The 26,944-nt window shown below is 40.7% G+C and overlaps 1 protein-coding gene and 1 long non-coding RNA gene across 8 annotated transcripts in view; one reads left to right on the forward strand and one right to left on the reverse strand.

Annotated features, from left to right (window-relative positions):
- The window catches only part of PTPRG (protein tyrosine phosphatase receptor type G), a 538,241-nt gene extending 525,868 nt beyond the window's left edge, over positions 1 to 12,373 (forward strand). For all 6 annotated transcript variants that reach the window (XM_083600381.1, XM_083600382.1, XM_083600384.1 and 3 more), the window contains exons 27-29: positions 1,458 to 1,600; positions 4,414 to 4,549; positions 5,739 to 12,373. In XM_083600381.1, coding sequence (XP_083456507.1) covers positions 1,458 to 1,600; positions 4,414 to 4,549; positions 5,739 to 5,885 — 426 coding nt within the window. In that variant the 3' untranslated portion in view covers positions 5,886 to 12,373. The remainder of the gene's footprint in view (positions 1 to 1,457; positions 1,601 to 4,413; positions 4,550 to 5,738) is intronic.
- The window catches only part of LOC310757353, a 43,456-nt gene that overhangs the window by 9,719 nt on the left and 6,793 nt on the right, over positions 1 to 26,944 (reverse strand). The window lies entirely within an intron of this gene.

Here is a 26,944-nt window from a genome sequence, read left to right on the forward strand (position 1 = left end):
GCACTGCAAGTCCGTAACGAGCACCATGGAGACAGATGAGAAATGATCAGTGCAGGAGCAGCGAAGGCCCCACAAGTGGGGCACAGTTGCTCTCCAAGCTTGCTGGCATCTACTGAGAGGAAGAGGGTAAGAGTGCAGGGAGTTTGGCCCAGTGCAGTGCATGGCAGCAGGAGCATCAGATTGCCGGCACACTGTGACTCACAACGGGCCAGCTTCCCCAGAAATCACTTCTCCCCTCTCCATGCCAACAACCCAGTCTGTTGGGAAGCCAGGAGAGCAAAAATGCCCCACCCATGCCGCCTCATGAGCCGCTAACAAACATATGGAACTTTTCCTCCACCTCTGATCAGCCTCCATATCCTGAGAACTGGAAAGTAGCCACCATTTTTTAAAAGAGATCGCAGGAGTGGGGTGTCCTGGAAATTACAGGCCAGTTAGCTTAACATCTGTCCTGGCAAAACTGGTGCATAGCACTGTTAACAAATAGAAAAAAACAGCAAGCATATAGAAGAACAAGCATTGCTGAACAGAGTCAGTACGGCTTCTAACAGGTTAAGTCCTGACTCATGAACCTATTAGAGTTATTTGATAGTCAACAAGTATATAGATGTGATCTGGTTGATGTAGCAGACTTGCACTTTTAAAAAGCTTTAGACAAGAGTTCCTCACCAAAGACGGCCACATAAGCTTAGTTGTCATAAATTAAGAGAAGAGGTCTTCTTGTAGGTTAAGTAGCAGAAAGCAGAGAGGAAGAATAAATGGTCAGTTCTCCAAATTGAGAGACATAGAAAATGCAGTCCCGCAAGGATCAATATTGGGACCTGTGCTTTTTAACTTGTTCATAAATGATTGAGAGGTAAAGGTGAAGTGGTCAAGTTTGCTGATGGTGCTAAATTGTTCAGGGTTGTTAAAACAAACAAAAAAACTATTGTGAAGAGTTCCAAAATGACCTCTCTAGACTGAGTGAATGGGTAGTAGAATGGAAAATGCAATTTAGTGTAAACAAATAAAAACTGATGCATGTTGGTGCAAAAAACATCTTTCACATAGACAACCATGGGGTCTGACTAGTGGTGAGTGTCCAGGACTGAGACCTTGGATTGTATAGTTTGATGAAGATGTCAGCCCAGTGCGTGGCAGCTGTTGTAAGTTTCCCACGGGCATCTGGTTAGCCAGTCTGAGGACAGGACTCTGGGCTAGATGGGCCATTGATCTAATTCAGCAAGGACTTCTTTTGTTCTTAAATAACAATGAAGGTTACCGCATGCCACTGGCAGAAAGAGAGTTCCTGCTTGTATGGGCAGGAGACAAGACATGTTTCCTCATAGCAATCTGAGGCTGGATTAACTTCTTTTTAGCTAAAGGTGATCAGTGATTCTATTTGAATGTTAGAAGTGCATTTTTAAACATAAAAGTGGAATTAAAATGATTAACTGTTGGGTTGGTTTTCGTTTCAGGATGACTATGTTTTGGAAGTACGCCATTTTCAGTGTCCCAAATGGCCAAACCCAGATGCCCCAATCAGCAGTACCTTTGAGCTTATCAATGTAATCAAGGAAGAGGCCTTAACAAGAGATGGCCCCACCATTGTTCACGATGAGTATGTATATCCATCAAATCATATTCATTTTATAGATTGGATAAGAAAGATTACAGTAAATATGGAAGCTTATTTGGCCTTTCATCTGAGTACTGGAAAGGGGGGCACAAGTATTTTATTTGTTTGTTTATAAAACAAGTCTGTACCACCTATTGGCTCTAAAAAAGAGCCTCCAACATGGTTTATAACAATAAGGTAAAGGTACCCCTGCCCTTACGGGCCAGTCGTGTCCGACTCTAGGGTTGCGTGCTCATCTCACTCAAGAGGCCGTGAGCCGGCGCCGTCCGAAGACACTTCCGGGTCACATGGCCAGCGTGACGAACCTGCAGCTGGCGAGCCAGCACCAGCGCAGCACACGGAAACGCCGTTTACCTTCCCGCTATAAAGTGGTCCCTATTTATCTGCTTGCACTTAAGAGTGCTTTTGAACTGCTAGGTGGGCAGGAGCTGGGACCGAACGACGGGAGCTCACCCCGCCGCGGGGATTCGAACCGCCGACCATACGATTGGCAAGTCCTAGGCACTGAGGTTTTACCCACAGCGCCACCCGCGTCCCTTTATAACAATAGTAACACAATTAAAAAGAGCATATAAAGCCAAAATAGCACAGGGAAACAAAACTATAACTAGGTAAAATTTAAGACACATTAAAAGCCTGACAGAATGAAAATACCTTAATCACTCACATAAAGAACAGCAGAGAAAGGTCCAGTCTAATCTAGTTCACAGTTAGGGTGCTGCCAGTGAAAAGGACCTACCCTTCCAAAAAAAAATTCACTTTACAGAGCAGGGCTTTGGAAGTTGATGGAGATTGACTAGCAGAAATAGACTTTCCTTTAAATATCCAGGTCCCAAGCCATTTCAGGATCTTAGATTGGGCCTTTAAAAGAATTGGAAGCCAGTAATTCATCCACCAAGGCAATCGAAGCCATTTCTGTCCCCAAGCTGGGCTTCAACCCAGATCAGAAAGGATCTAAATAATAAGAGTCTTGTCCAAGAAAGCTTGGGTTTCAGTTGCCACCATTGCGGAGAAAGCTTTTCAATAAAGGTCTCACAACTAATTTCTCATTCAAGGAAGAATTCAGAGTTCCAACCACCCACTTGGCCAGCCTCCCATCTGGCATTCTTAATCGGCCGCAATGGACACGGACCAAAATGCAAGCCGTTGGCCTCAGGCTGAACAAGCTAAAATTTATCCTTCGAAACCGTACAAGCAGCAACCTCAAACAAAGCCATAGATTCCCACTTCCAGTGCACAGTTTAAGCTGGAATGCATGCAAGTGAATTCATCAGCAAAGTGTTTTGCAAAGTGGTCACAGCAGGCTGCCAAGGGTTCCTCCTTGCTAACTTGTGGACTAGCATGCAACCATCTCCTCATCACTTGGAACAGCTCCACTGACTGACCCGTGTCAATGCACTGGTGATTAAGAAGTATAATTTATTTGGTGCCATCATCACCATAGAATAGGTCTTGGAATGAATTTCAACACATTTTTATAGACCACACGTTCATTAAAAAATAGAGCAAGGCAGTATACAACACACAAAATTACAATAATTGGTTTGGTTAAATACATCTTGAGTATTTTCCACTGTCACTCTGGCTACCCAGCCAGTCATTGCATCACCCTAGGTTTTTCAGAAAACCAATGAGCCTAAGTTCTACCCATGAGACAGGGTGCTTGGCAGTGATTGTGTCAATGTTAATGGCATTTCCTATTCTAGAGGTCAGCCAGGTTCAACTGCCATATTGGTAGGAGAATCCCCTAGAACACTCAGGAGTCCATCAGGAACGATTATTCACCAATGGTGGTACATCATAATGGGCTCCCCAAGACCTTTTCAGCCAGTGACTTGTCCGTGCCAGTGGTGTTATTTCAACCCTGCACCCTTACACAGAACACTTTTTTACTGCCAAACAACCACCAAGATTGTGTCCTGCAGAATGTGTAGGACTAGATATTGAGATGGGTCAATAGTTCTTATGGAGACCATGACATCCTGGCCTACTAAGCAAATTACTGAAAAATCAAGTGCTTTCTCCGTGTACCTTGGGTTCATTCTCCAAATCAGAACAAAATGTGTGGAAGAAACATTAAGTCAGGAAGCTACCCAGCCCAACACAACAATCAACTGTCTTTTACATACTTTCTTACTTAGTTATTTTGTCCCTCTCCTTAGGAAATGGTGGCTGGATATGTGGTGTATTATCATCATGCACTGATGGGTCTGAAAATAACAATTAAGGGCTCGATATATGGCTTTTCTTTCACATCTTGACTTGCTAAAGTGCATTATAAAATACAGATGCGTTAGCCAAAACAATATTAAGTCATTGCTAGTTTTAATGCTCACCTAGATTCTGAATACTTTTGCTGCTCTTGCAATATTCAAAATTAAGACAGTTATTGATCTGGGCATTTCATGAGACAAAAAATATCAAACCTCTGTTTCTAACAGCGCTGAGTCATTTCTTTTGTAAATTGCTTTTTGGGTTATTTGTTATATTCACTGATTTTTATTTTTATGCCTTCATACATAATATATGTTCCACTTTTAACTGCATTCTGAGGAAATGTAGCTGAAAATGAAAATTTTCCTTCTGTGCACTCGACCACATCATCACTTATTTTATTCATTAATACAGCAGCAAACTAATCCCAAGTATAGGTACACCTATCTGGCAGAGATTATAGGTGCAATTCAAAGAAAACTAAAGCTGATACACAGTTATCAGATTTTCATTGCTGCTTGACAGGGGGCTTTATGATTCACCTATGAGCATCTGAACGCAACTGTTCTGTGGGTTTGCAGGTATGGAGCAGTGGCGGCTGGAACATTATGTGCCCTTACCACTCTGTCCCAGCAGCTGGAGAATGAAAATGCTGTTGACGTTTTCCAGGTGGCAAAGATGATCAATCTGATGAGGCCTGGAGTATTTACAGACATTGTAAGTCTTTAAAAAGGAGATAAAGTTGTTTACAAGGTAGTTTCTAAACAGGAAAATGTCCAATTAAAATCTATGCACATGTTTTGCATACTGTCCCATGCCCCTGTGCCTGTGAAGTCAGATGGCTAAAAGACTCCTCTTCCACATATATTCGTAGAGTCTCCACCAGTTTTGCTGCCAGATATCCTGCACAACTAAGAACCACAGTGCAGCAATAAGTACCATCTTAGACCCTGACCTTTATTTATCTAGGGTCGGAATTCCCTTTCCTTCTTAAATCCAACAAACAGAGTTTGTTCCAGGATGGAGAATATCCATGGAGTCAGCGCTACCATTCAGCTACTTTTTAACTTGTTATATTCCTGCAGGGTTTGGGGGTTTTAGACTATAGTTCATTACAGTTTTGACAATATTACAACAAAACAATGCAGTAGCTTATTCCCTCTTTTCCCTCCCGGCTTCCCCACCAACCTCTGTCCCCGTGCTCCTTTATTTACTTCAAAACATTTTCGTTTCTAATACATAGTGGTTAAGTGCGCTACACAGGTTTCAGACTTGCATGCTCAGTTAAGGGTTAGGATGAATGAGTGACAGTGCTCTGCTTTGGTCCCAGGTGAACATTTGTTAAATTAGAGATGTTTCCATCCCTGCATTGTGCCTGTAGGCGTCACAGGAAGCACAGGACTTGTATGCCCTAATTATTTAGACTAGATCAGAGCAGAAAGGAGGTGCACGTAATATTAAAAGGCGGCGAGTAAACAAACCTTTATTGAAGATGTAGTTTGTGAGAGGTGACTGAAAAAAAGATGAGAGTGAATCTATTGCAATAATTGGGCGGGGTCCAGCTGTAACGCACAACCAACAAAGTTGATTGAAGAGGCAAGTCTTTTGGTTGAATCTGTGTTACTGCCCTTCGTAAATAGTTATTTGTGTATGTTCTCTCAACTTTGTAGTTATTCAACAAATTGGCCGCATAACTTAATTTTGTTTCATTGGTACTGTACTTTGGGATTATTTTCTAATGCAAGGTTGGTAACAATGTTTATATTGTGGGTTATCAGAGTATGGGAGAGCTACAAGATTGAAGGTGTCAGGCTAGGGCACAGCAAGCAATACTGAAAACGCAAGCTGAACATTTTACTTCCTTGAATGTTAGGTTGTTTTAAACGTTCTGATCTTTCCATTCCAGGAGCAGTACCAATTTCTTTACAAAGCAATGCTAAGCCTGGTCAGCACTAAGGAAAACGGAAATGGCCCCATGGCACTGGACAAAAATGGTGCTGTTATGGCCAACGACGAATCAGATCCTGCAGAAAGCATGGAGTCTCTTGTCTAATTGGAATATTGAAAAGGCACTTAATTTGTGGAATTTCTGAAGACTGAGTAAACTTTTTTGAGGCCTTTTTTGCCAGACTCTAGGTTATACAATAACCCAATTACTTTTTTACACTGATAAAAGTTTTGATATTTATTTTTGCCATTTTATGTCTTAATGGTATCCTACTGAGCATTTGCACCTCTTGTTTATTTCACACAGTGAAACGCAATTTTATCTAGTTTGCACTATATGATCAGTGTTAACTGCCTATAAAGTTGTAATACAAAAACAAGCAAGCAAACAAACCCTGATGTGACATTCCATGACAACAAACATGCTACTTTTTAGTTGAAATGCCATGAAGTTTTGTTAATTACTATGAGCCTTGACTCTAAAGTCTTGAATGCTAGACCAGAAGGGTTCTTTTTGTTTTACAAGAACAGTGCTGTACTCTAAACATACTCCAATGTTTATTAATTTTCATATAACTTTGGTAATCATTATAGGTCTTCTGTATTCCAGTAACATGGATGAGTGTTGTTTTTTTTCTTCTTGTTTGACAAAGTGGTGTGGTGATCACTAGCTACACTGAAGTGCAGTAGCATCCAGAGGTTGAATAGCTGGTCTGCATTGTTTGAATTGCTCCTCTCGGCTGCATGGAAGCCTAGGAATCGCTTTCCATGTCACATACTAAATTACATTCCCGAAACACTGAGCGACTCAAATCTTGAGCTTTGACCTCAGTCTTTGGTTTTACAACTTCACTGATTCCCCAGATTTTCACAGTGGCATTTCAGTATGGGAAAATATTTTGATCATATTGCCACCACAGACAATTTAGTAATCAACAATATACTACCAGATCATTTTATTCCAAAAGCATTTAGGTCACAATTTCCCAATTACTATTCACCATTTTAAACATATATTTCCTTCATTCTTCTGGAACAGGATTTCTATCTTGACAATATGTTGCAGGATGGCAAAAGGAATTTCTTAATTTCATAGCTGTTAGATGCCGTTTTTACAGGTGTGTAATTTTCATACTTTACTGCTAAAACGTACTGATCCATATTACTGGTGAAACGATCTAATAAAAAAAAAACTACCTATAAGATTACACTCTTCCTTTTTTTTTTTTGAACCAAATTAATTATTTAGCATACATCTCCTTAGTTCATTGATCCATTCCTATATATTATACATTATACTACACTGTCCCTGTTACTTCAGGCAGCCACTTAATCTATTTCCAACTTAAGAAAACCCATTTCCACTCATTAGCTTTACATTTAAGCCTCTGTTTTGAATAACTTAAAACTGCTCTGCTTTCCAAACCACTTTTCTGTGCAGCTCATTTAAGCATGGATGATCCCCTTGCACTGCTTTCTATCTACACTGTAAGTATGGGGAAATGAATTAAATTCTGATGAGGTGCTTGGTTACATGGCCCATGCCATCTGTGGTCATTGTAAATAAGCAGTGAATGCCCACAGGAGGAAGATTACAGAGTGGACCTTGCTAGTATAAAATTCAGTATAATTGGCAAACTGGTTTTAATGGCTAAAGTGTATAACTTAGGTTATAGCTACCCAAATTACTTTCTTGTGCTCTTGGTTTGTCCTTGAATCAGTTTGTTTCAAATGATCCCTTCTTGTCTGAATTTACTTTACTATGCCTCCAATTCAAAATAGTGAGAAGAATGTGCCTACATGTAAAAACAGGTTCCTGCCAGTTATATCTGCACTAGCTGTCAAGGGTAGAAGTGGCTGTGTGTATGTATGAGGGAATCCAGGGTAAGCCAACAGAGACACTGGTCTACTTGTCATTAAGATGGTAAATTGAATAGTCCCCCAGGCAAAAAAGCCATGCCAATAGAAAATTAGATGTCAAGTAGAAGTGTTCTAGCTTAGTCTCCTCCTTGACATCTAGTTCTGCATCTGCAGGGGATTTTCCCACCACAATAGTGTGAACCACACATTTGATAGGTTTGCTACCTTGGTGAGAATTCACTGTGTGCTAGGGCTTCATAGCACCACCTTTACTAGCTCCTCTATTTTAAAAGCCACTGAAAATTCTTATATTTGGTAACCAAAAGGCACCAATTCTATATTTATATAGCCAAAACTGAGCCCCACTGAGTCTAATTGGACTTACTTCTTGGTATGCATATAGGATTGTAGCTTTAGGTAATTATTTGCATGCAACAGTCACTACTACAAATGTAAGAGTTGCTATGCAAATATTTGGTATTTGCAATGTACAGCCAAGCTAATACTGGTGCCTCAATACTGCAGGGCAAAACCACTTCTTTCTTTGGATGATGATTTCCAGCGTTTTCTCTCCAAATGTATGGGAAAGTAAATTAGGGCATTAAATATTTATTCAAAGTAAAATGTACAAACATTTAGGAAACAGCTTATAATGTTGACAGAATGTCCTATTGTTTCATAGCTTTCTTCATCCATAGAAAAGAGAGAAATCTAGTCTGTGCCAGCCACACATTCAAAACACTTTACCACTAAACTTAAAATAATCTGGATGACCTTAACCCTTAAGTAGAAGAGTTTGAAGTGGTTTTTATTGACACAAGTTGATGCAGGTGTATTTGTCTCCTACTCTGATAGCAAACTAATTCAAGTATCATATGCTTAAACAAATGCCTATTTCTTTATAATATTGTCTCCTAAAATGTAAAGGCCTCCTAAAAGGGTGTGAAAATAAATGTCCAGCAAAGCAGGAGAAACTATCCAGCGATGCAACAACTGCTCCGAAATTCATCCATGAAGCTGCTGTTTGTAAACACACAATTAAGTGCCTCTCACATGTTGCTGCCCATTTTAAATTTGCAATTGAAATTATTAATGTGGCATTAGAGAAAGTAGGGTCCAAAACCACAACAAGATCCTGGTGGTAATTGCATTGAGGAGCCTCCTCTGTTAGGGAGATGGATGAGGCAGCACCCTCTCGCACTGAGCTCCATGCACATATCAGAACCATCCATGCACTCTAGAGCTGCTGGAAAAGGACTCCAGGTTCCGCAGTAAATAAACTACATTAAGTGAAGCTCACCAGAGAGGGGCCTAAGTTGTCCACTGCATTGTGTAGATTTAAGACTATCCAGAAGCTGCACTTCACTTTAAAAACCCATTTCAAGTTACACCATCTGTACTGCTTCTGCTTTGACCAAGAGGCACACTGCTTGCATTGGCATCAGGGACTGCAGTGCTTCCATTGCTGGCAATGGGCACTGCTTCAGGAAATTACAACTTTTGAGCATGAGACGAACTTTGATCACTTCACATCCAAAATTTTGTGGCAAGAAATGACTGGTTCAAAAAGTAAGAGGTGTGTGGTGTGTATGTTTCCCGCCCCCCAGGTTTAGTTGGATTTGTTGGTAGCTTTTCATTTGAGTCTGAATTTGTGGAGGAGATACTACAGAGGGAAATGAATGTGTTTTGGCAAGACTGCCTGGCAGCACTTAAGCCAGTTCCTTAAAATGTGTACCAAGTTGTACAAGTGTGTTTTTCGGTGTGGATTTTAAGACAAAATTAGACCAGTATAGCTGAAGTTGGATTGTTTGCAAAGCCAATTCCATGTGAATTCCAGCTCTTCTTTAATATTTACAGGATTTTGTCCACAGGTGTATAACTCGATTTAATGATCAATTGCTTTGTTTTAATTAGTTCACATGGGAATCAGGGTGTATTCTTAATGCTGCAGTCAGCAGGTAAAGAGGGGGATAACAAGATACGTTTGGGGAGAAGGGTTTGATGTTTCATGTGAAGTTCAAGTTACAAAGTGTAAATTTGCTGTGACATGAAAAGCTGCAATTTTGAGTTTGCAGCTCTCATTTTGTTCTGAAACAATCCTATTGACATGAGCCCCAACTCAGAGGACGCTTGGGCCACACTAGATGTGACACTGATTGCATGAATGCAATCGACATACTGTTTTTATTATGCAAATACCAACAACCAAGGAGAAACCTAAGCAGCCGTCAGACCTTATGGGGTGGGAAGGAGGAATTCAACTTTTTCTCTCCCTGCCAAAGTCATATGAGCAGCAGTTGGCGCAGCAGTTTATGAGAAGTTAATTTTTGTCAGAACTATGGGAGGGAGGGAGTTAAACTCTCCATTCCCATCAACCCCTCCCAGGTTTAGACGTTATTTACTCTTCTCATTGGCTGCAACAAAAATGTGCACAGTATTTGTATTACTGCAATTAATTCAGTAGTTTGGCCCTTAATCAGGACTTACATCCCAGTGAATTATTTGGAACAAGTTAGTCATTTGTGTCCTATTTATGTTCTGCCTTTCTACCCAGCTTAAGGCAATGGGTCTTGCATCTGTTTATCCAAGGAATATTTGTAGTATTGCTTATCAGTGTAAGCTCTGAATTTATAATAACAGATCAGTGGGCTCAGCAGTCTAATGAAATACTGCCATTGGTCTTTTCTGTTAGACTCACATTGACTATACTTCATTGTTGAGGGGAGGATATCCCTCTGATGATACCTGACTTTTGATTAATTTATAAACATTAGTCATTTTCAATATTAGCATTTTGAAAGAAATGCACTTGTAAAAGACTGATGCTTGTATAACCTGTCTTTGCTAATGTGGTCTGGAAACAAAGAGAACATGGGATTGTAATATGGATACTCTGAAACAAATTGCCTCGTATGTTTGGGCCATTGAAAATCAATGCGTATTTATGTATCAAACCCTCATCTAAAGGAAGGGTAGCGCCGTTGGCATTCCCAGTCTACAGCCTTAGTACTGCAAATACATGCTTTGCTTTGTACTTCTTGAGTATGATAGTTGATATGAAAAGTCACTTTGCATAGATTAAGTTCATCACACATGAACAGTGCAGGAGGTAAACCAAAACTTTTATTTTGAAACAAATTATCCTTTAGCATTTCAGTGTGTCTGATCAAAGTCTGAATGCAAACTATCAGGAGGCAAAAGATGTGGGTGCATGTAGGCACATGTGCACACCTCTGTGTAAGAAATACAGACTTTTTGGGTCCATTGTAGAGCTAGTGGAGTTGCAATCAGATGAGCAAGGTTTTAATTGAAAGATTCATTGGAACACTACCAAAATGCTATCCCTTTTTAATGACATAGCACAATGACCTTGTTATAAGTATGATTTCTTGTAAACTGCTATTGTATTTTAAAGTAGAGATATCAATTTTACCAAAGAAACATAATACTAAATATTAGCAAAAATAATGGAAAAATTGAAGAAGAAGAAATAAGGAAAGTATAGTTGCGTTGCAGGGCAATTGTATGCATGTTTGGTTGGAAGTCAATCCCATTGTGTTCAATGGGGCTTAGTTCCAGGTAATGTGTGTATAGGATTGCACTGTTAATGACTTAGCAGTCATTCTCTCAAATTCATTCTCTTCTGCCACCCACTCCTGTGATACATGGTTATGTTCAAATAGTGCCAGTGAATTTTATATGAAGGGGAAATGCCTCATTACTTATCCACTGCATTTCTTTTCTTTTTGAGATGTAATTCTCCATCCTTACATGTCAATTATTGAGCTTTCTCTCTTGATTGTCATTATAAGTAATGCATACTACATTAGCTTTGCTTATCTGTATGGGGAAGGCATGCAAAACAAACAGGGAGAGTACACAGAGAAACTAATGAAAAGACTTGGCCTCGACATTGTCTTAGCTGTTCAACTGTTTTTAGTATTTTTGTTAGATATTTGCAAAGGGAAGCCTTTTCTACAGAGGATAATTAATTTCAAGAAAAATGTCTTGAGTTTTAAGAATAAACATGTCTCCAGAAGAGGAGATAGTCAATTTTATAAAATGTCACAACTCTCCAACATTTGGGGTAGTGACCTTTCTTTCTTTTGTTAGAACCTTTGAAACTAGCAAGCAGCCATTGTTTCTAAAGAACTAAGTATTCATCTCTATCCATTATTTTCATTTCCTTCATTTTTAAATAGCAGAAATCATTAAAACTGTAAATATTTTGTTGCTTGAATAAGCATCTTCTGGGAACTTTGTATCTATGGTATATAATCATAGAATTTTATATTTTCATATAAAGCTAATTTTTTTCTAGTTTCAACTTCTTCATGGTTTTTTTTTCCTTTTGTGGTGGATATGTGAATACATACTTTATGTGTATTGAAGTAGTGAAATGCCATCACATTCCAAAAAGAATTCAACACATGTTATTTCTTTGGGACAGTGATTGTTGATGCTGGATTTTCTTTAAATTCCATTGTCAGTGTGTGCAATAGGAATTAGACTTAACCAGTCACTGGATAAGTTTGTCTCATTGACCCATTGGGGAAATGTGGTGTTTGGTTTGGGGGGAGTTATTAATTTTTTTGTTTTCTGTTCTTCCTTTTTGTAACTTGAAGAATTTCCTTTTTGTTATGTTTTAAAAGTATATCAAATCATTCTATTATAGTGTTATTTAATATGTAAATTGTATTGCTATACATAAAATAAAGTATGGTTTTTGATGTATTTACAATAGTTGGTTGATATTTTCACTATATTAATGTACACCATGGCTAACCTATGCCCCTTCTATTTCAGTGCACCTACTCTAATGCTCAATCCAACCCTACATGTAAATTGAAACAGGCTTTTGTCCAAATGCAGCCTGAAAGAGAGAGAAACCTGCATGGAGATAGACCACAGTATGGTCACAAACTCTATACATCAGTCACAAGAGCCTGTTGTTGGATAGTGGTGGGGTATACCTTTTAAAATAAACAAGATCACATTGAATACTGATAAAAGGCACCCCGATGTGACCTCCATCCATAATTCACAGGCTGGAAAGATGAGGATACAGCATCCTTCCTTCTTTGTGAAGCAGACTAGGATATGTATCTCATCTGCTATTTTAGGGTATGAGTTGAACAGAACAATTTATTTAATGAGGCTTATTTGAGCCTTTACATTTGAAGAGAAAGATACTAAAAAAGCTCAGCTCTGCAGTCCCTGTTGCAATTAAACTGCTGCACCATGGAATGAGGAATAGGGGTACATCCTTTGGACATTTGAGAGCTTAACTTGGTTCAAAACATCGACTGGCATACCTAGACAAAGCCACTTTCTCACAAAGCCTTTTTTATGTCTATCGGGTGCAAGTATATTACCTGGGCATACAGAAGTGTTTGGAACACTGATGGGCAATCCACACCCTTCACTTCCTTTCAGCCCCCTCCCCACCAAGCCTGAAGAGAGAGAATGAACAGAATAGAATGAATGAATGAAGGGGAGACTGTGTGTGGATGATTTAATGCTTGTGTATACAGATGTGTGAGAGAAAAAATGAAAGGAAGATGGGTAGATAAAGAACAGGAAGGGCAAAAAAAGAGAAGGGGTCACCCACCCATTTTTGCTTTGGTCATCAGCATGAGTATGTGGCCCTCAACTCTGAAAGTGTGGTCTACCTCTTGATTTAAAGGGTATTGAGTTATTGATAAAATATTGGGTCTGGAGGGAGAAAATCCAGGTTCATCTTTTTGTTCACATATGAATATCCTTGGGTGGCCCATCAAGTCAAGCTGTTCCAGGATACTCAACTTACCCAGTGTTTTGCAGGAAATATAAATAATATTCCATACCATCACCAGTCTGTTTGCTTTCAATACATTTATGACATCAGCAACTCCAATGCTAATCCCCACTCTAAGTCAAACCTAGCTTGTATCCAGCAACCAGCATAATTCACAGTAAGAAAATAGGCAACGGCTGCCATGCTTAAGAAGTCAGGGAACCAACTGTCAGCATTGAATGTGGATGCACAGAAGTGAGCAACAACCAGCTCTTTGAAAAGCAATAATATATATTCCCCAATGTATGGGGCAAATAAAAATAAGCTGCTTATTTTATGCAAGAATTCACACATCTCATAGTTTAGTCTCAAAGTATGTTCCCACAATTCACTGGACATCATGCTGGCAATAATGAGTCCTGCTTGATAGATGAAAAGCCCATCTGGTCCAGCATCCTGTTTTCACGGTGGCCAGCAAAATGCCTATGGGAAGCCCACAAGCAGGACCTGAGTGCAATAGCACTCTCCCTACTTGTGATTTCTGGCAACTGGTCTTCAGAACCATACTGCCTTTGAGATTGGAGGTACAACACTGCAATCATAGCTAGTAGCTACTGAGTGCCTTATCCTCCATGACTCTGTCTGATCCTCTTTTATTGCTATCCAGTAATAAGATAAAAGCTTAAAGTACTTCATTTAACAGTAGCTTGCTATGAGAAACAATATGCTCATGCACTTCCCATGGGAGTTCTGCAGCAGGCATACATGTTCAGGAGCACCATCTGCATCAGCAGTCATGGGACACTGAACCTGCAGGTCTCTCTTTCTGAACTGAGGTAGCTAGTTATAAATCTAGACAACTGTGAAATACATGGTATCCTTGAAAGGACTGTGTAGAAAAGAAATACTTAAAACTTTTTAATATTGAAGTCAGTGGGGCTGCTGCCCTGCTATTGCTGCTTCACGTGTAATTAGAGAAGCTACAGTATAATTAACTGTTCCCAACACTTCCTACTAGTGGCGATAAGGCTCAGTTAACTAACTGCATCAGGAAATCCCAACATTGTAGGTAACAACAGCTAATGACTTTAAGATTCCAGACTCTGCTAATAGTCATATTTAATTATAAGTAACCATGCCATTTGTATGCAGTGGGTTTAAATGTCATAAGCTGCTTCTTCAGGAAACTAGTGACTTAGTTTTTTAAAAAAATCAATGCTGTTGTGTTAGGCAGCCAGCTCCTGACAATGTTTCCTGTGCTCAGATTAACTCAGTCTTTATTGATCACCCCTGGTTTATGTTTTGTCTTCGCTGCCAATCAATGGCCCTTGATGCTTCTGTGAATTAAAAAGGGAAGCATCAAGGCTTCCAGTCCCACCTGCCTTAATGGAAGCAGCTCCCACGACAATGGGGGATCATCAGAGAACTAAAAACAGGGATGACTGAGGGTAAATCGTCCTTGCAAAAGGGCTTTACTTGCAGTTCATCTCAGTACCTGGTTCTCACTCCAGCATGGAATGTGGGAGGCAAAAGCACTCCACCTGGCGAAAATCCTCCAACACTGCCATTAAGAAGCAGAGGTTCTCAGTTTAATTGGATCTTTAATTGGCTTTAAAGTACCGGTGCATGATGGAAAAGGCTTACAACATACTGTTGAATATACCAGCTACATGGATCAAAGGTTTGAATTGAAATAAGATTTTCTTCAGCGTAAGACTCGGTTGGGAAGAGGGAAGCCCATGGTTTGTTTATTCTAAGCTTCTTTTATATATTTATGATTCGGCAGCCATCTCCGGAATATAAAATAAAATTATATTTACAAGTGAGGAAGGGACGTTGGAGCAATATTGATATTAACAAGCAAAAATGGAAACTGTGTGATCTGAAATGAAGAAAGGAGGGGGGAAGCTCATGTATGACTGTTTAGGAAAGACAGAATAATTCCCCTCACTTCTGTTTAAAAACAACAGAAAAAAGAGACTGAGATTTGTGTGTGCTACTGACGGAATGTAATTTAAGATAAAGTTTAATTGGGCCATAAATCTCTTGCTGGAAAGAAAAGGATTTGGGGGCTGTGATAAGACCACTGTAGGGATTCTGGGAGTTGGAAAGGAGTATTAAATCTTCAGCACGTTCAAAAACTGCCCACCTTTTCCTAGGCTGAGGGGGAAATGGCGAAGATCTGTGACATGTTTTACTAGTGAGACAGAATGGTTTCTAGCAGACTGTCACCTGTTCTGAGACATCAAAACAAGGGACGGAGATATAAAACCTCTGAGAAACTTTGAGATTAAGTTCGACCCCAAGTCACGATGGGAGGAAACAACAGCTGGGAAGTGAAAGAGATAACACCATATATGGACAGAAGGAATCTCTGGGGATATAACAGTTTTCACATGCAGGACAGAATAAAGATAATAGTTTGAGTTCCTCATTTGAAGCTTTATAAATTTATATTTTGTAACATCAGGAATGGAAATCATTAATTATGTAGCTGTTGACTAAGGGATTATTATTATAACTGAAATGTAACTGAAATTAATTAAGCTTATGGAACGCAGTAATGTAAGATTAGAAATGCACTCAAACCATCATGTGGGGAGTCATTTTAACTAAAATGGCTCTTTGATAATTGTATAATTTGGGAATTAATTACTGTTATATTTTGGCTATTATTGGGGGTATGTTGGAAAACTAATGATTTTTTAATAATAAAAATACAAACGAAAGCATCAAAATCCAGTTGTCATTTGTTCAATTACTCTCCCTAGCAGTGTGCTATTCTTTTGAAATCAAACTGATTTTTTTTTTTTCATTAAAAGAACATGGATGGATGAAGATGGTATATTTTCTGGGATTAAAATCTAAAAAATTAACAACTATTTTCAGGACTTTGAATTTTTCACCGTTTTATGAGACACACAGGTGTTGAGAGCAGATTTTTGACTTTATTAGATTCTTCTGTCTGATCTTCCAACAGTTGTGCCATCTGTTCACTCTGAAAATGAGAGATGACTCTGGTCTTGACTTGTTAATTGGAGATACAAAGCCCTTTAGGAACAGTAGAAGTTTTAGGTTTGCTATTTCTTGTTATCTACTTCAATCTGAGTTTCATTGAACTATTCTACAAGAACACAGAAAACCATTTTATATTAAATAAAAGAGAGATTAGACTCTCTGGGCAAGTTCTGCACTCCAAAGCTGATCTTGATTGTAAACTCAATTAATTATCTGGGAATGACAGCCAGTTCTACTTTATTTCCTGTAATATTAACTGTAGGCTTTCACAGATACTATATGCTTCAGCCTCAAATCCAGCCTGAGCGAAATACGATTACTCAAAAGACCCACTATGTTCAGCAGAGCTTATTCCCAAGTAAGCATGCATAGGATTGCAGCTCACGTTGGCTCTGCACAAAGCATTGTGGACTTTGGGCCTACTAATGTTATAGCTTGGTCTGCATCTTGAATGGACATAGGGCGCCCCATTCAAAGCCAAATTTAAAAATATATAATACGTAGGAGAGCACAAGAAGTAAGGTAGGCAGATATGGGTCCACAGCATTGTGGGGGACACTTCAATATTTAGGAGTACTCTTTCCATCCCTCATTACTGCCAACTGCTGGAGGGGGTAGAAAGTTACACAATGTAATAAAAACACTACCTGATGTTAAGTGATCCTACCTCAACAGGGAGGAGCTGTTTTGAGCACATTCCTATATTATGCCTAAAAGGAAATTCCACTCAATACTCCATACACTATAACTCCATATAAATAAAGAACTCTAAACAAAGATCAAATGCACTGTCCTCTTATAAACACATTCCTTGATTAAAAATGCTGCAAAACAAGGGAACTGACAGAAAAGGCCATATTTAACAGTGAATGTGAAGCACACTGTTAATGTGAAGCACACTGTACCAACTGCTCACCTTTGCATTTCTCGAGTGCAAAGCATGGTTAAGACTATTTTCTGCTCTGTGAGTCCTACAAGCCTCTTACACAAAGGCATCATTAACCTTTTGAAATTAGATGTCTTCAGTACAGTGGTACCTCGGTTTAAGAACAGTCCGGTTTAAGAACGATTTGGTTTACAAACTCCGCAAAACCGGAAATAGCTTCTTGGTTTGAGAACTTTACCTCGGTATACGAATGGAAGCCAAACGGTGGAAGGGCACCGGCGGCGGGAGGCCTCATTAGGAAAAGCACGCCTCGCCTCGGATTAAGAACGGTTTTGGTTTTGGTTCAGGAACAGATTAAGTCTGTAAACTGAGGTACCACTGTACTATTATTCCAGATATAGCCTGCCGTACAGAGGGAGAGATCTATACTGATTTTTTAACATTTACACTGTGGTATTCCTTGTCAGTGTGATGTATCAACTTTTTATGTAATAAAGAATCCTTGCTTGGCTTCTTGCTCCAAAATGCATGCATGTTAATGTTAACGAAACATCCAGGCACAAATTGTGTCTTAATGCAGTGTTAACATTTTGGAATGGCGGTGGGGCTAGATTTCTCTATCGGCGAAGGGTTTTGAGATGCAGTGATCCTCGAACCCCTTCCAATCTACGCCCCATCCCAAGGGATGAGGGTAGGGAGAGCAAGGATTACACACCTCCGTCATTGGTGCTGTGCAATGCCAGGTCCATAGGCAACAAAACCGCCACCATGCGTGACTTTTTTGTCTCGCAGGGGATTGACCTGGCTTGTGTGACAGAGACCTGGGTACGGGAAGGCGAAGTAGTCTCCCTACATGAGATAACACCCCCAGGTTTCTCTGTCCTCCATCAATCGCGGACTGTGGGTCGGGGGGGAGGAGTAGCGTTATTATTCCGGGAGGATTGCTCTTTCGGAGCTCTGGCATCACCGGCGATCTCCGGCATTGAATGTGTTGGTCTCGTGTGGGGCACCAAGGAGAGCTTGGCTGTCTGGCTGGTGTACCGACCACCCAGCACACCTGCAGCCACCCTGTCAGACCTGCTGGAGGTGGTGGCGGGCTGGGCCTTGGGAGTTCCCAAACCTACTGGTTTTGGGAGACTTCAACGTCCATGCCGATGCCACTCCCTCCTCACAGGCTCTGGACCTAGTGACTTCCATGGCAACACTAGGGCTCTCCCAGTTTGTTTTGGGCCCCACTCATCAAGCAGGCCACACGCTGGATCTGATCTTTGGGGCTGGCATAGATGTGATCATGCTCCCCGCTGTGGAAGTGCCATGGTCTGATCACTAGGCTCTGAAAGCCAAGATTGACTTCCCGCTCCTCCCCGGCTCGGGTGGCGAACCTATTTGGGCTCGTCCGCGAAAACTGATGGATCCTGATAGATTCCGACAAGCCTTGCGGAACCCTGCTCCTCCTGGCGACTCATTAGATGACCTTGTTGAGGACTGGAATAACTGGCTCTTGGCAGCCATTGATGAGATCGTGCCTAAGCGCCCTCTGCGACCCCGTCAAAACTGGGCACCTTGGTTTACTGAGGAGCTCCGGAAAATGAAGCAGGATCTCAGACGGCTAGAGCGAGTATGGTGATGGACTCGTGACGGAGCCTCAATAACATCTTATAGGACGCTTATGAAAGCCTATGAGATGGCTATGAAAACTGCTAAGAAATCTTACTTTGCAGCTTCCATTGCATCCGCTAGCTCTCGCCCGGCACAACTTTTTAGAATAATTATGTCCTTAGGAGGACAACCAAATTTAAGCACAAATTCGACCCACAGCTGTGAGGCATTCGCGAGCTTTTTTGCGGAGAAAGTCCTGTTGCTCCGCCGTGACCTCCCTGCCAATTTAGATACAGTGACTGAACTGGAGGCCCCTCGACTGACTTCAGGTCCAGTGTTGGACCATTTCGATCGGATACTCCCTACTGATGTGGATAGATTCGTCCAAGTTGGTAGGCCCACCACCTGCCTCCTTGATCCGTGCCCGTCTTGACTGATTAGGGAGTGTCCAGATGTTGCGCCGACCCCCCTGGTTGAAATTATCAATTTGTCCCTTGACACGGGGACATTCCCAGGGGAACTGAAGGAAGCAGTGGTGTGTCCACTCTTAAAGAAAACTTCATCAGATCCCTTAGACCTATCCAATTACCGCCCAGTTTCAAATCTTCCATACCTGGGTAAGGTAATTGAGAGAGCGGTTGCTGAACAGCTTGGTAGGTTTCTGGAGGAAACATCGGCATTAGATCCATTTCAGTCCGGTTTCCATCCTGGTTTTGGGACGGAGACGGCTCTGGTTGCCCTAACAGATGATCTCCGTAGACAACTGGATCGAGGCGGGTCAGGACTGCTGATCCTTTCAGATTTGTCAGCAGCCTTTGACATGGTCAATCATTATCTTCTGGACCACTGCCTCGCAGACGTGGGGATACAGGGCATAGCCCGTAACTGGTTGTGCTCTTTTATCTCTGGTCGGGGACAGAGGGTGGCACTAGGGAGGGAAATGTTGTCGCGCCACTCCTTGGTGTGTGGAGTGCCGCAGGGCGCAATTCTCTCCCCGATGCTGTTTAACATCTTTATGCGCCCCCTTGCCCAGATTATCCGGAGCTTTGGGCTGGGCTGTCACCAATATGCTGATAACACTCAGCTCTATCTGCTGATGGATGGCCACACCGACTCGGCCCCGAACACACTGACCAGATGCTTGGAAGCTGCGGCTGGATGGTTTCGTGGGAGCCGATTGAAACTAAATCCTTCGAAGACAGAGGTCCTATGGCTAGGTCGGGATGGCATGGGGATGAGGGACCAACTCCCTTCTCTTGCGGGGCCCCAATTAGTGCCATTGCCTTCCGTTAAGAGTTTGGGTGTAATCCTTGACGCCTCCCTTTCCATGGAGGCGCAAGTTACAGCAACAGCCAAGGCGACATTTTTCCACCTTCGCCGCATCAAGCAGTTGGTCCCTTACCTTTCCCGCCCCGACCTGGCCACAGTGATCCATGCAACGGTCATCTCCAGGCTTGACTACTGTAATTCGCTCTACGCGGGGCTGCCCTTGAAGCTGTCCCAGAAACTCCAGCGGGTACAGAATGCTGCAGCGAGGCTCCTCACGGGGTCTCTGCCATGGGAGCATATTCACCCAGTGCTTTTCAAGCTGCACTGGCTCCCGGTGGAGTACAGGGTCAGATTTAAGGTGCTGCTTTTGACCTTTAAAGCCCTTCACGGCCTAGGACCCTCGTACCTATGGGACCGCCTCTCCTGGTATGCCCCACGGAGAGTCTCAAGGTCCATAAATAACAACACCCTTGTGGTCCCAGGCCCTAAGGAAGTTAGATTGGCTTCAACCAGAGCCAGGGCCTTTTCAACTCTGGCTCCGGCCTGGTGGAACGCTCTGCCTCATGAAACCAGGGCCCTGCAGGATCTGATTTCTTTCCGCAGGGCCTGTAAGACAGAGTTGTTCCACCTGGCCTTTGGCTTGGAGCCAATTTGATTCCCTCCCTCCCTCTTTCTTTTTTCTTTTCCTTCTCCTCCTGCGATGAGGCTACATTTTAATATTTTAATGTTCCATTATTTTAATGTTGTTTTTTATTTTTGTTTTTAAGTTGTAATCATTCATCTTGTTTTTATTATTGCTTGTAAGCCGCTTTGAGCCCGGCCTTGGCTGGGGAGGGCGGGGTATAAATAAAAAAATATTATTATTATTATTGCCTGTTTTTAAATAGTACTTTTATATGATCATTACAAAATAGGTATTCAGAGGTTAACGAAAAGCCTGAAAGATCTGAAGAGGAAGATATGGCAGCAGGAGGAGCTGAGGGAATACTGAAACAAGTTTTGGAACAATTGTCAGCAATAAATCAAAAAATTGATAACCAATCAATAAAAATTGATCAAGCAACATCCTCGATCCAGAAATTGACAGATCAGGTTTCCCAACATAACCTAGCAATTGAAAAATTGCAAGGAGCAACAGAAGAGAATCGTAAACTGGCAGGGGAAGCCGCTCAAATTGCAACATCAGCTAAAAAAGAAGTCGAGGAAGTTAAAGCGGAAGTCAAGCCTCTCCATAAACAGATAGGGGACCAACAAACCTATCTCTCGTTGGTGGAATTGAAAAATCGCGAGACCAACCTCAGGCTAAGGGCAGTCCCAGAAATTGAACAAGAAGATCTGATTGGACTTTTGACAACAGAGTTTACAAAGTTCTGGGACTTAAAAGAAGAAAGTGATTTCAAAATTGTATCGGCTTTTCGGTTGGGAAGATTAGTAAGAAAAGACAGGTCCAGAGACTGCTTAATAGCTTTGAGATCAAGGGAAGAGAGAGATAAAATACTAGGCCTACATTTCAAAAACTCAATTGTGATACAAGAGAAAAGGGTGGAAATTTACCGAGATATTCCTAAACAGTTATTGGACTTGAGAGCCACCTATTCAGAATTGGCTAAGTTGCTGAGACTCAACACAATTCCTTATAGGTGGGAGTTCCCACAAGGGCTATCATTTACCTACAAACAGAAGAAGGTTAAAATAAGATCACCAGAGGACCTACAAAAGTTCCTGCACGACCACGGAGAAGATCTCCAAAAAGAAGCAGCAGCTAATTGGCCTATACTCAACCCAGGTGGAGCAACACCTGCACCTTCGGAACCAGAGGAGAAAGAAGACACACCGCTCTAGGTGTGGCAGAATAGTTCAGGATGTCTCTGCGGCTACTCAGTTGGAATATAAATGGCGGAAATTCCCCGGAGAAAAGAAGGAGGTTATTTCACATATTGAAGAAAGAACAATTGGACATTATTTGCTTACAAGAAACCCATGTGACCAGGCTCCATAGGAAGGTTTTGGTTAATAAAAGACTAGGCCAAGAATTTATTTCGTCTGACAAAGTAAAGAAAAGAGGAGTGGTGATTTATGCTAAGGAGAGCCTGACACCTAAATTTTTATTTAAGGATGAACAAGGAAGAATTTTGGCAATTGAAATTCAAACCCAAGGAGAAAAAATATTGATATTAGGAATTTATGCCCCAAATGACGGGAAATTAGAATTTTTCAAGAAGCTGCATGAGACGCTGCTGGACTATCTGGATTATGCTAACATCATAATGATGGGAGATATGAATGGAGTGGTGTCTACACATATGGATAAGTCTTACAACCAGAACTTAACATCAGACGGCAGACTGCCCAAAACTTTTTTCGAATTGACTGACAATCTGGATTTGATCGACATATGGAGGACAAAGAACCCCCTAGGTAAAGAAGGAACTTTTTTCTCTGAGGCCCACCTGTCCTGGTCAAGGATCGACCAAATCTGGACTTCCAGGGGGCTGGCACCTAAGACTAAAAAGGTGGAAATCTGCCCAAAAACATGCTCCGACCACAACGCCTTGAAAATAGAACTTAGATTAACTCAACCCGGTTCCTTCAGATGGAGAATGAATGACACACTACTAAGAGATCAAGAGATTGTGAAAAAGGCCCAAAAAACATTAAAGGATTATTTTGAGATAAATCTGAATACTACAGTTGAAAAAAGAACGATTTGGGATGCAAGCAAAGCTGTTATGAGAGGGTTTCTGATACAACAGAATATAATTAAGAAAAAACTCTGGAATGGAAAGAAGGACAAAATACTGGAGAAAATACACCAAGGAGAGAAAAAATTGAGAACCAAACCAAAGTCCAAGGAGGTGCTGAGAGAAATTAAATTCCACCAAGCAGAATACTCAAAATTGATCAATCAGGAGATTGAATGGAAAATAAAACAGATGAAGCAAAGATCCTTTGAATCAGCAAATAAATGTGGAAAGCTGCTAGCTTGGCAGCTGAAAAAAAGACAAAAGCTAAATACGATAACAAATCTAGAGATTGATGGAAGGATAGTACAGAAACCAGAAGAAATTAGGAAGTGTTTCCACAGATACTTCAAAGAACTGTATGCACAGGGGCCCCAGAAAGAATCAGAGATAGATCAATTTTTAAAGACAAATGGACTATCAAAAATAACTCAAGATAAAAGATCAATCTTGAACTCTACAATAACCTCACAGGAAATTGAAGGTGCCATTCAGAACATGCAACTAGGCAAATCTCCAGGCCCGGATGGGCTTACCTCCAAATATTATAAGGTTCTGAAGGACTATTTGATACAACCTTTGTTGGAGGTATGCAACCAGATCATGGATGGGAAGAGGGCACCAGAAACGTGGAAAGAAGCCTTCATCACATTGATACCTAAGTCAGAATCTGAAAAGACTCAGCTTAAAAACTACCGTCCCATCTCACTCCTAAATGTGGATTACAAAATATTTGCAGACATTTTGGCAAATAGACTTAAAAAAGTTTTAAATGAAGTAATTCATAAAGACCAAGCAGGCTTTCTCCCTGGTAGACATTTATATGAGAATACTAGAAACATCATTGACATTTTAGAACTTTTGCAGACTAACAGGAACACAAGGGCGGTGTTAATTTTTATTGATGCGGAGAAAGCTTTTGACAACATATCTTGGATGTTTATGAAGAAGAACTTGGAAGGGATGGGAGTAGGACGGGGGTTTGAGAATGGATTACATGCAATCTACTCAGAACAAAAAGCTAAATTAATAGTGAACAATGTGGTGACGGAGGAATTTAAAATTGAAAAAGGGACACGACAAGGGTGCCCTCTATCCCCTCTGTTATTTATTTCAGTCCTGGAGGTGCTACTGAATATGATCAGAGAGGACCGGTTGGTACAAGGGATAGAGGTCGGAGTGAAACAATATAAACTGAAAGCTTTTGCAGATGACCTAGTTTTGACACTGCAGGAGCCAGAATCCAGTACAAAAAAAGTTCTTGAACTTATATCTGAATTTGGTCGGGTGGCGGGATTTAGGTTGAATAAACAAAAAACTAAGGTTCTGACCAAAAATTTAACAATTACAGAAATAGAGGGGTTTCAGAGAGAAACAGAGCTGAATGTGGTTAAAAAAGTGAAATACCTTGGGATCTATTTGTCCTCCAAGAATTTGAATTTATTTAAGGATAATTATGAGAAATGTTGGTTGGAAGTTAAAAAGGATTTAGAAATTTGGTCAAGATTGAAACTTTCCTTGTTGGGAAGAATCGCAGCTATAAAAATGAATGTGTTGCCGAAAATGTTATTTTTGTTTCAAACCTTACAGATCGTGGACAGAGTGGATTGCTTTGGAAAATGGCAGAAGGATATATCTAGATTTATCTGGCAGGGCAAAAAGCCCCGAATAAAGTTCAAAATATTAACAGATTTAAAAGAAAGAGGGGGGTTTGCCCTGCCGGACCTGAGGTTGTACTATGAAGCTGCAGCCTTCTGCTGGTTGAAAGATTGGTTCTTGTTGGAAAACACTGATGTCCTAGATCTGGAAGGTTTTAATAATGCTTTTGGTTGGCACGCATACTTATGGTACGACAAGGTTAAAGCACATAAATTGTTTAAAAGCCACATTGTCAGAAAAGCAATTTTTGCAGTCTGGATGAAATATAAAGACTTACTAGAGAGTAAAACTCCGAGGTGGTTATCACCAGTGGAGGCCAAGGCCCGAAAAAGACCCAATATGGAGGCCTACTGGCCGAAATATTGGGAACTAACTGAAAAAATTGGAGACAATTGGAAGTTGCAGAGCCAGGATAAACTAAAAAATAAGGTGCGAGATTGGCTACATTATGCTCAAATTCAAGAGGTTTTCAAAATGGATAAAAAAGTTGGTTTCCAGGTGGAAAAGTCGAAACTAGAGACAGAATTGTTAGAACCAAAGACAAAGCTGTTATCTAGAATGTATAACTTGCTGCTTATGTGGAATTTACAGGATGAGACAGTTAAATCTGCTATGATTAAATGGGCACAGGATGTTGGACACAACATTATGTTTGAAGACTGGGAAAGGTTATGGAACACCGGAATGAAATTCACGGCAAGTACTGCCTTGAAGGAAAACATTATGAAAATGATATACCGGTGGTACATGACCCCAGTCAAGTTAGCTAAGATACATCACCTGTCTGACAATAAATGTTGGAAGTGTAAGGAAGCAGAGGGGACTTTCTTTCACCTCTGGTGGACATGCCCAAAGGTTAAGGCTTTCTGGGAAATGATTTATAATGAGTTGAAAAAGGTATTTAGGTATACCTTTCCCAAGAAACCAGAGGCCTTCCTGTTGGGCATGGTGGACCAGAAAGTGTTAAAGAAGGACAGAGCTTTGTTTATGTATGCTAGTACAGCAGCAAGAATACTCATTGCAAAGAACTGGAAGACACAAGATTTACCCACGCTGGAGGAATGGCAGACGCAGTTGATGGACTATATGGAGATAGCTGAACTGACCGGCAGAATCCGAGATTTGGATGTAGAAACAATTGAGGCGGACTGGAAAAAGTTTAAAGACTACTTGCAAAAGTATTATAAACTGTATGAATCTTAAGATTGTGCATGATTTGGAAATGATACGCTTTAGCAATCATGATTAAGTAAATAGTAAATCAAGTGATAAAAGAGAAAAGGAGATAATATGAATTGAACATGTTACGTTTATTTTAAAGGTATAAAAATTGTGATATAATATATTGAATTTAGATACATAACATGCAAAAGTTACAATAAGGTAGGACATAAGGTAATAAATTGCTGACAAGGTTAATATAAAGAACGCAGAATCGGAAGGGGTGGGGAAGTCCAAGTTGGGATTATTTTTGTTTTGATTTTTATTGTTTTGTTATAAAAAAAAAAAAAATGGTTTCTTGTAAACTCCTCATTTACTTGCAATGTACAAAATTTGGAAAGAAACGCAATAAAAAATACTATAAAAAAAAAAAAAAATAGGTATTCAGAGGTTAAGACCTTTCCTTACATGCCATTATTTAAGCAGTATGATGCCTTTTACAAAAGGCTAAACTCTTTGGACTGACTCCCTCAATCCAGGCATTAGAAGTCTTTCTTTGCCTTGGTTCATGATTTTAAAACTAATTTTAAAGGCAGTACAAGAATTTCATTGGTTGAAATCCTAATATTGGTTGCTGGTTGGAATAATTGTTCTTCAAAAAGGTTCTTTGACATTTGTTTCTTGGAACTTTTGCCAATAAAGTAAAAATCTGATGCTATTCTAGGTATCCTAAAGGTTTATTTGGGATGTGGAGATGGGACTCTCCATGACAAAATAAGGTGGGGTTTTTTTTTACAGCTAAGTGGGTGTGACAGGCACAGCAACCATGAGAGAGCAGTAAGATGACAACTCAAGTAGCCAGGAAGGAGCCAACCCTGATCTCCCTTCTGTTGGCAGCTGGCCCTGCCTCAGGTTCCCTCAACCTTCTTCTGGGGCTCTTCCTTCCTTCCCCGTCCTACTTATAGCTGCCTCTTCCACTCAGCCACCATGTCCATTTGGACATCTGAGGCAGTCTGTAGCTAATGGCAACTGCTGGGGAGGCATCAGCACAAGCCCCCTAGGCCTGAAAATTGTGGGGGCACCTCAGCAGTGATTTTTCATTTTAAAATATACGGCCCACCCTTCATACAGGGGCGGGGGTGGGGTCACACCATAAACTTTGGTATTTGACCTTCCATTATCTGTGAAGGAAAAGA

This window comes from Podarcis filfolensis, assembly GCF_964270895.1.
Source record: "Podarcis filfolensis genome assembly, chromosome: 2".
In the NCBI taxonomy this organism is placed as follows: domain Eukaryota; kingdom Metazoa; phylum Chordata; class Lepidosauria; order Squamata; family Lacertidae; genus Podarcis; species Podarcis filfolensis.